Here is a 13118-nt window from a genome sequence, read left to right on the forward strand (position 1 = left end):
GCATATGCACACACACACACACACACACACACACACACACACACACACACACAGAGTTCTACTTCCTAGGACACTTAACACTCCAAACCACTTCCTTTAAACACGCGCATTAGGATACTTGTGCTCTCCAGATTGCAGCCTGGAAAAAGTTGACCTTTACAGAAACAGGTTTCTCCTGAAGGAACGTTCACGATGACTCTGCCTCAACCCCTGTGTTTAAAGTTAGGTGTCATAACTAACGTCAAAACAAGTAGTATGCAATAGCTCAGGACAGTGCATGAAAAATGTCATCGTTTAATATTGCACTATACAAAATATCTACAGCTAGGGCAGCACTAATAACTGGATATTCATCACTTTTAGTACTACCACTGCTGTAAATTTAGACCTAGTAGCATTATCTAGTGACTGACAGCTGCACTCAGCCAATGAGCATTCAAGCAAGTCATAGGAAATTCTACCTCTTGCCACGAGCTGATCAATAACAGCTGTCCCTATCTACAGTTGCACAAGGGTTTTGACAATGCACAGTGTACTCAAAAATACGTCTGTGTACAACATCTGTGAATCTCAAATAATTGGCGTAACATTATTGACCAGAATTATATATTTTGTCTTTGAATTGCCTAGTAACGAGCAAATCAAATCAAAATCAAATCAAATTTATTTATATAGCGCTTTTTACAACAGATGTTGTCACAAAGCAGCTTTGCACATGTCCGAGTCCAAGCCCCCAGTGAGCAAACCAAGGAAAAACTCCCTAGAGCACGAGGAAGAAACCTTGAGAGGAACCAAGACTCAAAGTGGGGGGGCCCATCCTCCTCTGGCCGACAATGGTCACCACAAGCAAAGTATTCTAGCAGGGTTCTGTTAAACATTGGAGGATGGCTTATACTCAGACAAAAGAGTGTAAATACAGCTTCATGAAGGTGTGTTTATTCATACAATTGTACACATTCACCAACCATTTGATTAGAACCTGCTGCCTTTGAGATGTAATGGAACAGTCTACAACTAGCTGTCTCTGTGCACGATTAGTGTTAGTCATCACCTATCAATGGACAGTTTCTCACCACTGAATGTAACTGTAATTGGCTGGACATTTTTGGAAGACCAATTTCAACCCAGTGGTAACATCTAAAAACCTCAGCATCTCTGCTGTGCCTGATAAACCTCTGGCAGTCTGATACAGACCCCCATGACACTACCGTGCCTGTAGTAACGTTAGCTGAAAAACGGTCCACCATCCAAACAGTAACCAGTTAGTAGCAGTCATGTGGCAATAAACTTCTCAGTGGGGCTACCTAGTGATGCAAGATTTAAGATTTTGCCCCCTCACAAACATGTGGTAGGTCACATTTGCACAGTCTAATGCCCCCAGCTTCAGTGTTGTATATATGTATACATGAAGCCAACCACCTGGTTTAGTTATTTATTTACCAACTATCGAGAGAGAGAGATAGTAGGTAAATAAATATGTAAATAAATAACCAGGTGGTTGGCTTCATGTGTCTCAGAGAAAGCATGTGCTAACCCTGACCTAGTGGTATGGAATTGGAAGTGACTAATTTAGGATAAAACTGAAAGAGAAAAAAAGCCCACATACATAAAATAATCAAAAGAAGATTCCAAGCGAGTAGCTGGTAAAGTAAGTTAGATGTAGAGGTATTCAAAATTGTAGTGAAGAACACAGTTTCCAGGGTATCCGGACATTTCAAACAGATGCTTCATCAGCTGTGCAAGCAAAGTGTTTCTGAACTAGTAGTAGGAGGAGCCAGATTATATATGAAAAAAAGTAAATCCTTAATTCTGATGGTCTGAAGGTGTTCAACAAACCGATCCGCAAGTCTTCTCTTGGTTTCTCCAATATAAAGCTGATTACATCTCTTATAAGTAATACGGTAGATAACCCCCGCAGCGATGTATGAGGTGCAATGGGTGATGATAATTGATCTTTTTGTGCCAGTTATTTTTGTGGCTGTGAAAAATTTACATGTAGCACATCTAGAGTGGTTGCAGTACCACAGTTATTATCTGAAGGATCATTGCTCTCACTCTTCACGAGCATGCCTTTGATGTCTCATCTGTAGGAGATTAGTGGAGGATCTTTAAAAGGGGATGTAATCTCTGCATCGTCCTGGAGGATTCTGAAGTGTTCAAGTATAATACTAGCCACTGTCAGCACCAAGGGAATTCTTGTAGTCTTAACAGCGCACTGTTCATAGGTCAGTGTGTCCACTCTGAACAGATAAAACCCAAGCAAAGGCATCTATGACCTCCTCAGGAAACTTGCAGTTTTGAAGATCTTCACACATTTCCATGCTTTTCTGGTGGAAGACTTCATTCTCACTGCAAATGCGTTGAAGTCCAAGTAGCTGTGGGTAAGGGATGGAGCTTTTATAGGGCTTGGGATGTGAAGAACTGTACTGCAGATAGGAACGAGAGTTTATATGTTTGAAACAGACGGTGGTATTTAAACAAGAATGTGCAAACTTCTCTGAAACATCCGAAAAGGGTATCCTCATGCCAGGATGCACTATACTTCATATATATTTAAGAGCTGGGTGGAAGTTGGAGAATGAAGAAACGAACAGCTGGAGGTGATCTAATATGCATATAGCAATACCAAAAATGTCAATGTATCTGAGAAATTATAAGGGTACAATAGTAAAGTAAACTGTTTCTCTGGAAACTCTATACTGGAAAATATATATATATATATATATATATATATATATATATATATATATATATATATAATATAGAGAGTGTCAACTTGTGCACAGCGACAGATGGTCTAAAGTCTGCGACTGTGCTGATGCTAAAATGTGCTGATGTACCTAAAATAGGGGCCAATGAATGAAGATGAAAAGTAGATGTATCTATTAAAATATCAAGTAATATTTCAGTCATTTATGCACTGTTAATTAATAAAATGAAGATACAGAAAGATACATCTGTATCTTTAATTACGTCTGGCTCTCAATCATGCATCACAATAAACAGAAGAACAGATGATAGACGGGTGGACGGACAAGCGGACAGACAGACAGACAAGAGCAAACAAATGAGTGGGGCCTTCATATTTCCGCACACTGACGATCAGGAGGGGAACACAGACATCTCCTCCCCCATCATAAACGTCACATGACACCACCCGGCGAAGCCAGACAGGGAGGTTTAAAGAAATCACAGGTACATTGGCACCACCCCTTACTCTCTATCACACGTCATTAGCCACCGCAAGCGCTAATCAGGTTCAACACGAGTCATCTACAGACTTCCCATCTGAACATATCAGGATAAAATCCTTTCGATTAAATGCATCCCTCAGGTTAAATACATCCCCCGGTCTCCGTTGAATATAATAAAATGGAATATGGTTATGACAGACTCATGATGGGTGGATGCTGACTGAGTTCTCAGAGCCTGGACCACCTCTGTTTATCAGCTCATTCACCACATTTCATCCGACAAGAGCAATGAGCTGCTCTTCTGACATCTGGGAGGTCTGCGGTAGGGGCAATTTTGTTAGACATTTTTGCCAGCTTTCCATTCTCATAAATATCCCCAAATGTGTATTAAATATCTTAAACAAAAAAAATAATTGATTCTAACAAGTATGTCTTTTACTGATGGCCAATACAAACAAAGGAATGCATAAAATTCCCGCTGAGCGATCGTTATTGACACATCTAAAAATAGCACCGTCTCTTTTATTCTCGTTATTTATTTATTTCACTGCAGACTCCCCCCCCCCTCGTCTCAGCTCAGCCCCTGCTCCCACACAGCTCCCAACACACACATGCAGGCACATGCTTACAGACATGGTCTTGTTTTACTATCTTCGTGGCAATTTACTTGTAAGCTACAATAAATAAATGATGCCATGCCTACACCCAAGCCTAATCCTAATCTCAATTTCAGTAAACAATGGAAATCTATTAACTTTTAGTTTCTCAAAGAAAAGGTTCATTTTTTTACATAAGTAAAAGTATTTTTTACATAGGGATTCAAGTCTCAAAATATCAAAATATTCACATTTTCCTATGTTAATGGGGACATTTGGCCCCCACATAGTACTAAATACATGCTTATGCTCACACACACATACACACACACACACACTTCCAAAATTTAGCATTCAGTTGCCTAGCAACGTCGGCCTCAAAGGGTACTCGCCTGAAGACGGTGGCTGCCGTCTCGTTCTTTTTTAAGGAACAGTGAAAGAGGAAAAGAGAGTAAGAGAGAAAAATGGGGGTGGGCGGGTAAAAACGTGAAGAAGAAGAAGAAGAAGACGAGAAAGAAGAAAGGGAATGAAACTCTTCCTCGTGCAGTCCGGATTCCTCAATGAGCAGACGAGCTCATTTGATCACAAGCTGACTGCATAATCAACACTGATCGTGTCCAGTAGGGAACTGAAAAGAGGCTGCACACTCATTATCGTATGTATAATAGGGCTGGAGTGATACTAGGGAGTTGAAAACAGCCCATTTGATGAGCTCCAGTGGTCTCTTTTGGCCAGGCAGCAATTGACCTCCCGGGCGAGTAATACGTCTGAAGGAGCTCAATTACAAGCCCTAGACAGTGGGGACGGTCAGCCTCAAGGGTGTGATATTGCTGAATTCAATGTCGGAATTATAGGGGATTCAACTGCGGTTACTCAATGAAAGATGCTGCTTGACCGTGTTATGGCAAAGGTTATCCAGAACCTGAAGTCAGGTTGGAAGGGCTGCGTTTGACTAGTCTGCCAATCAGGAATTTCTGTGTAGGGCGCTAACGGTACAAACTGTTCCAGACATCTAGTCTGCATCGTGAAGCTTCTCTCTTGCTCACTACTAAGAGCCCCACTTTCAACAAGGGGAATGAAATGTTTGCACACAATTAGTACAGGTCGCAGATCTGTCAAATTATGAACTCCTCCTATATTTGCCGTTTTTCACACTGACTAAGATAAATTGTAAAGGCTGAGTAGGTATATCATGAGGACTGAAACCAGTAATCTGTAGTAAACAGCTACAGCTCATTGGTGGGCCCCGTAACAAAAGCTGGATTCATATGACTCACAGTCTGAGATCCACTAGCGACAATACTACTACTACTACTAATATATGTATATAAATAGTAGTAGTAATGATAGTGCTAAGAAAGGGAAAGAGAAAGGGAATGTGTGTAAATGTACACACACACACACACACACACACACACACACACACACACACACACACACACACACACACACACACACACACACACACACACACACACACACACACACACACACATATATATATAGGAAGGTGAAGGCTGTTCCCGTGGTAATCGGAGCACTAGGGGCTGTCACACCCAGACTGAGAGAGTGGCCCCAGCAGATGCCAGAAACAACATGTGAGATCTCGATCCAGAAGAGTGCAGTCCTGGGAACAGCTAAGATAACACACAGGACTCTCAAGCTCCCAGGCCACTGGTAGAGGACCCAACCTCTCTCTCTCTCTCTCTCTCTCTCTCTCTCTCTCTCTCTCTCTCTCTATATATATATATATATATATATATATATATATATATATATATATATATATATCCACACACCTGTAAAAAATTATTGTTATACTGTAAAAATTATTATTATACTGTAAAAATATTACTAATTAATAATTAGCATTAATAATTATCCAATCAGTCAGTTATGTCATAGCAGTGCAACACATAAAGTCATGCAAGCTTTAGTTAATTTTCAGATCAAACCAAAAAATTGATCTGAGTGACTTTGACCGTGGCTGGTGTGAGTATTTCAGACGCAACTGATTTCCTCGGATTTTCACACACAGAATGGTGTTTAAAAAACATCCGGTGAGTATCAGTCCAGTGGTTAGAAACAATCTGTTGATGAGAGATGTCAGAGGAGAAAAGCAGACTGGTTTAACCTGAGGGGAAGTTTACAGTCAAATAACCAATTGCACTGAGCAGAAAAGCATCTCAGAACATTCAACACATCAAACTTTGAGATGGGCTACAACAGCAAAAGAACACACTGAGTTCCACTCCCGTCAGATAAGACAACAGTGAGCACATTTCTTGTGATCAACATTTCTTGATCTGATGGATCTCGGTTTCTGCTGCACACATACAGCATGTGTAAATTTGACATCAATCCACAGACAACAGTGCACACTGCTGTTGGTTTAACTCAATGGGGATTTTTTTTTGCACACATTGGGCCCACTAATTCACCTTATTCTGTCCCACCTATTTTCTACGTTTAGTCTTTGAACTTCCTGTTTATGATAGCTGCTATTAGAAAACCAGTAAAATTGGATCAATGTTGGAGAATTTAAATATTTTCTACAAGCAGGACAATGGTTTAAAATTACAGCATCCAACTACTATTTCCAGCTGCATACACAACATGAAAAAATGGCCAGAAATAACATACGAGGACATTTGTAATCTAACGTTCGTTAGCAAATGGTTAAAATACTCAAATTTAATACCAGCTATACAATAAGAAAACTTAATACTTAACAATATTAGTTACATTTAGAATAAATATACTTAATGTCTAATATTGGCCAGCTAAATACAAAATTAGGTAAATAACAATCATGCAAAACTAAGGTATACGGTAAATATAACAGTTGTGCTTTGTTTGAACACTATGGCCGAGTGTGTTGAAGGGTATTTCAATGAATGTAATGCCAGGATGCTCTTCCCTCAGATTAGTTTGTCTGTACCCATAGGTCGTTCTGAGCAAGGTTTGTGAGCATGATTCTAGAATTAAAAAAAGAACCACCCAGGTTTCAAATGGCTTTTAAAAAAAAATTCTGACAGACAGATGTTAGTTTTATGGCCACAAATTAGACATTGCCATTTATTGTCTTAACTAGAAGGTTAAGTAGGGCTGACAAGATAATACCAGTACTCAAGTCATAGAGGTTTCTGATGAGACTGGCACCATTTCTGAGAGTTCTGCACCATCTGTGTTCCAGCCATTTCATTTACAGGGTTTGGTTTCTGTTGGCTGTGATAGTGCTGCAGTGCCAGGGTGATTCCATGTGATACCAGAACAGCTCGGTTCTTGGTATCAGATAGAATGGTACAATGCTATTTTGCCATTAAAAATGAATCTTCTTGTGGGTCCTGTGCCAAGGTTTTGAGAAGGGGTATACTGACATCCCTTAACATGCCATCTCTTTGAAGTCAAATCTAGAAAATGGTCCAACGCATGTGGACCATTCACTACTCTGCCTGTTGCTGGTGTTTATTTCATCACTGGTAATGATCTTACAGGTGAGAAGGTTACTGCAGTTTAGAAGTTTAAGTCTTATTGATAGAACATACCCTGATAATCTTATAGAGGAGTGTGGTAATATCTTTGCTGCTAGCCATGCTCAGTCTCACAGCTTTGTGGACAAGATGAATCTTTCAGTTGCAATGGTAATTAAAGGGCCTGGAAGAGATTAGAGTTTTTCCTTTGGTCTTGAAACACACCTTTGGTCTTTGGTCTCAAAACGAAGGCAACACACTTCAGCAATGATTTTTTTGGTGTGCGATTCTGCTGAGGAGAAAACAGGTAGCCTATTTTACTGACAAGCTTTTTAATGAGAAAATGGGCACCCCAAGAAAATTATGTCAGGAGTAAAGTTTTTCAGAATGTAGTGCAAGCTGAATGACAGGCGTTACTTTAAGAGTGGGTAATGAACACCTATAACTGGAATGTTTAGACATTAATAAAATGTACCAGAGAATTCTGAAACATTTCATTTGGCCAGGTTTATGTGGGAATGTCCATTTTACAAAAATATTGTTTGGACAGTGCAAAAGACTGGGATGAGAGAGTTTCTTTAGTTGTGTTTGCTACTCGAGATGCAGGTTAGGAGTGCATTAAAATTTCAGTCTTTCCAGTCAGACTCTAATGCCACTGCAGCCAAACCTCTTACTAAAGTTGCATCCATCTGTCCCTGTCATGGACCCCCAACTGTCAACAGGCTTTAATGTTTTAAAGGCCCTGCTTTGTACTTGTTTTACAGGCTCCTGGTTTTACTAAGCCTTTTAAGCTTGAGCTTGATGCTACTACTGTTGGTTCGGGAGCTGTTCTGTTGCAGGAAGATAACATTACAATTCATCATTTGGTTTGTTTATTTTTGAGAAATTTTAGTCAGACCCAGGTAAAATATTCCACAAACGAAATAGAAACACGGGCTTTGCTAATAGCTCTTCAGTATTTTAACGTGTAAGTGGGCTCTACCTCTTAGCCTCTTAAGGTTTTTATATTAAAACCCTTTTTTTAATCATAGATGCTTATGTAGGATGTTTATGCAGGACTTTAACGTAGACATAAATCATTAGGGATCCAAGAATGTTATTTCTGATGTGCTACCCTGTGTTTGAGGTGCAGATGTGGAGGGTGACTACACTGTTTGCTGGGCATAAAAGGGGCAGAAACACCCCTTTAAAGAGCTGCTTCTGGGTTCCTAAAGATAGCTTCATTCTCCCTTTTGATGGGAGCTACATTTCCTGTAAGCCCTTACTCTCTCTTCATTTTCTTAAGTCTCTCTCTTGTTAAGTATTAGATGAGGCCAGTAAGCCTTACTAGTGTGCAGTTTAGCAATGTTGCCTCTCACTCTCGCTTACTCTTTCTTTATCTCTCTCTTCTTCTGGCTTGTTCTTAAAGATGCATGAATTATTTCTGAGCATGTGAGCTCTACAAGTATTCACATGTAGGTGACAGTTGCATGGACAAACTACCTGGGTAGAATTAAGCAAGAAACCTGGGGAGCACAAAGACTCAATAGGGAATCCATGATCCAGCGGGTGGCTGAGCTAGTAACCAGTCTATGCTTTATTATAGTATGTTTAGTCCAAGTAGTCACTTCAGTACTTAACTTCAATATGGTACTTAACAAAGTACAACAGGTTAGGATAAGGGCTGATTTTGTTTGGTTACTTCCTATGGTAATGCCTCTGTCTCCACAGCATTAGGAAAAGCATTTATTGTTGTTGGTTTTTTTGAGAATCATTCAACTGTATCTTTGTCTCATTTTTGTCTGGGTTGCATTTGTTCCTCCACACAGCCAAGGTGCAAGAGCTCTTGTGTAGCAACACTGTGGGTGTTTTATATATGCATTTACTTTAGTTTCTAAAGTAGCACCTGCACCACTCAAACATTGTGAAATAATACCTCCTATCACAGCTGCAGATGGATGAAATGAAGAGTAAATATCACTACCCAGACAACACCAACTGCATCTGAGAAAAAAAAAAACAATGGATGCAACTGAATGTAGAATGCAACTGGACTTTACCAGTAACATAATGTAATAAGGACATGTGTGGACCAGCTGTGGGCATGCAAAAGACGATCATCCCTAAATATTACCTGTTTATTACAGTCTGTCCCGACTTAGTTACAAGCTACCATCAGATCAGACAGTATGCTAGCAGAAATTAATGCAGCAATAAGCACAATGCCAACAACCAATACAACTGGATCCAACCAACAATCTAGCATATGCTACTGCCCAGGCATTCCTGAGACCCTCGCCTACAAAATAAAAGCCCCAGGCCACTCTCACTGTCCCCCTTGGAAACAGAGGCTGGAAACCTAAATAAAGATGACCCAGATGGACATAAGCAAATTGATAAAAAGATCATAAAGATCAAAGATGGGTCCTGCCTACCACAGAACTGCAATAGGTGGCCCATAAGTGAGACACAAGAGTTTGATAAGCAAATGTTAAGAGCACTAGCATACAGACTGCAGAGATACATAAAAGAAGTGGCCAAAAGAGTAAATGCCCTATATGCCAATGAACTATCCAAAGTACTCTTAGTTTTAGTGCAACAGAACCCTGATTGTAGATCCACCCAGATCTGAACAGAACAGTATTGGAAGATCATAAGGGAAAATTAACCATCACATAATACCATTGATTACGATATCTCAAAGCAGAGCACCTCAGTCCCTCAGAACAAGACATAGTGAGCATTACAACAGCAGATGTCCAAAAGTGGGTCAGAAACATGAATAACTGGGCATCCCCTAGCCTTGACATGATCCATGTCTACTGACTAAAGAAACTAACAACCCTGCATGGCCAATTAGCAGAACAAGTAAACCAGGTGCTAAATACCAGCTCCCATCCAGGCTGGCTAATAGAAGGGAAGACATAACTGGTTATGAAGGATCCCAACAAGAGCCAAGCACCATCCAACTACAGACCAATAACATGATAATCACATGTAAGCTCCTGTCAGGAATACTAGCCATGAAACTGAATGAGCATATGTGCAAGCACCAACTACTGACAGACAGATCCATCCACCAGGATACCACAACCAGGATGACCAACCTAAGCATTGCCTGGACCCACTACACACCAGAGAAGGTGCAGATGGTGCAAAGGAGCCTCTGAGACAATCCAGCACCTAGCAGCCATATGCAAAATACTGACTGGGAAAGCGCAGACTGAGAGAAACAACCAAGTGGCAGGGATCATATACAGGAATATACTGGACACTCCCAAGACCAAATGGCAGGAGCCACAGAGTAGTGGAGAATAACAAGGCTAAGATCCTGTGTGACCTCCAGATTCAGACAATTTAACAAGTAGTGGCAAGTATCATGGTAGTGGATAAAATGCAGAAACAAACAATGGAAACACATGTAGCAGTCTTAAGTGATGGAAACATCCAAAGGAAGCAATATGAGAAAAAATACCAAGGACTAAAAGAAGAAAGAGATAATGTTCAAGGTTAACACCAAGGTTGTCCCAGTGGTGATAGGGCAACTTGGGGTTGTAACCCCTTAAAATGGAGGAGTGGCTCCAACAGATTACATCAATTCAGAATAGCGAAATTATATGAATAGCAATACTCTGACGCACCATCAAATTCCCAGGCTTCTGGAAGGCCTGAGCATGGAAAAAAATATTTGACCACCCACTGAAAGGCAGAGACAATTTTTTTACTTGATATATATCTAAAGAAAATTCCAGGGAGTAACTGCAGTGTACAGTAGTAAAAGCTGTGGAGGTAGTAAAATTGCATTGCAGAAAAGATTTCCAAAGAAACAAGACATTTTGGACAGAGATCCTTCATCAGCGGTGCAAGGCATCTCCTTCTGAAGTTCCAGGAAATGGAACCAGTTTGTTAGAAATAGAAGTTTACAAACATTCATTCCATGGGTTTCTAAAGTTCAGAATGTTGATCAGTTCTCTTTAAGTTTCCTAATTTTTGCTGCCTAATTTTTAAATCAGAACATTCATTCCATGGGGTTCTAAAACCCTAAACTTTAGAACCCCCATGGAATCAATTTTATGATTTAAACATCTACTTTTTCATATATAATCTGGCTCCTCCTACAACTAATACTCCTACTACTAGTTCAGAAAGACTGAATGTCTGAAACATTCTGTTTCTCTGGAAATTCTGTGTACAACAATTTTATATATATATATATATATATATATATATATATATATATATATATATATATATATATATATATATATATATATATATATATTCACCTTCTTCATCCCTCATTCAGTTTACTTACTGTTTTTTGCTCTCCCACTCCACATGTCTGGCAAGCTCTTGCAACCACTTCAGAAAGTTTTCTCTTATAAGGAAGCAAGGTTTACCTTACTGAGCTAATAAATTTGAAGGTTCCATGAGACTACTGTTTGCCTTGCATTCTTGCTGGCATACATAGTACAAACACACACACACACACACACACACTCCTACACACACACCTAGGTGCACACATAGCTATAACATGTACTTAGGCACAAACCATGACAGGCAAAGCGCATTTCCGAAAACTGTTTTCACTTATCCCCTTGGGCTTGGCTTCCATAGTCTGTGGATGTGACCTGTGCAGGTGGCTTTCTCACCTGCTCGGGGAGCTTCTAGAGTGTGGTTTTCGATTCCATCCTGCATCAGATTACGCCTGGACCACTCCAGGTGGACACCTTCAGCTGGCTCAAACTCCGAAGCCACTGTCTCTGTACGCGGGACAATAAAGGAGAAATTGGGTCTGTATGACACCAAATACAGGGTGAGTGAAACATTTAGATGTATATACTTTATGAAGCACTGATACAATGACACACAGGTAAAATAAGCAGATATACAAGACTGTCAAAAAAAATGCAACAACATAGCCTCTAAATATTTCAGGTCTTGCTGGTGACATAAAATACTGTAAGAGGATCAAGGACAGACTAATAAACAAACATTACTGTGTGTAAACAACAAACATCAGCATTTAATTTCTATATTATAAAAACAATTATTTTGCTCTGCTAAAAAAAATGTGTCAGTGTACTTGGAAAAGCAATTGATTTGAGTAGTATTTGCCCCCAAAGCTAATTTGACTCTAGATGCTCAGAGGTATTAAAATGGACATGATATTGCAGCTTTGTAGTGATTGGAGTCTTTCGCATTTTGGGGTCATTGGAACCTTTTTGAATCATAAAAAGCAGACATTACCTTTCTGGGTTCTGCACCACACATTTGCCACTTTTTATCAAGCTTTTATCAAGCTACATACCTGAGAAAGGTAGGCATCACTGATCGACCTTTCTTTAGCTTGTCTAGGAGTGCTCGGGAAAAAGTGAACTGGATGTTCCCTGATAATAAAGATATTGGGAAGGTCTGATATAGACCCCACTAGAGTCTCTTTCCATTGATGTATCTTTGACTTCAGTGAAGCCTCATTATTCTACTTTTAAGGACTACACAAAAAATTATAGTTCAGTAATGGAACTAATTTTGATTTACATCAGCAGGAAATTCCAGCCTAATGTCTGGATGAAAATCAGGACTAATTTTTCCTGCTTAGCGTCACCATGTATAAGTGAGCCTTTCCAGTGATTTATATTTGTAGTTAGGTTAACCTTTCTCAATACATCATAACAGGACCAAGATAATGACAACATGAAAGGGCATCCATAATTCATTTTGGCCTTCTTTAAGTCTATTATACTATACACAGTAATTTTACTTGCATCTCTGCAGGACAGGCTGGAAGTAAAAACCTGCTCCCTTATCTCACTCTCTCTCTGTGTCTGCCTATCTTTCTCTCTCTCTTTCTTTTTCTCTGTCTCTCGCTC

General features: G+C 39.8%; 1 protein-coding gene across 2 annotated transcripts in view; it reads right to left on the reverse strand.

Annotated features, from left to right (window-relative positions):
• LOC113582104 (sodium/potassium/calcium exchanger 3) overlaps positions 1 to 13118 on the reverse strand; it is a 31133-nt gene that overhangs the window by 14632 nt on the left and 3383 nt on the right. For both annotated transcript variants that reach the window (XM_081720208.1, XM_027017701.3), the window contains exon 2: positions 11898 to 12008. In XM_081720208.1, the coding sequence (XP_081576334.1) occupies positions 11898 to 11943 (46 nt within the window). In that variant the 5' untranslated portion in view covers positions 11944 to 12008. The remainder of the gene's footprint in view (positions 1 to 11897; positions 12009 to 13118) is intronic.

Source organism: Electrophorus electricus, chromosome 8, assembly GCF_041902795.1.
Source record: "Electrophorus electricus isolate QZ-2024a chromosome 8, ASM4190279v1, whole genome shotgun sequence".
Lineage (NCBI taxonomy): Eukaryota > Metazoa > Chordata > Actinopteri > Gymnotiformes > Gymnotidae > Electrophorus > Electrophorus electricus.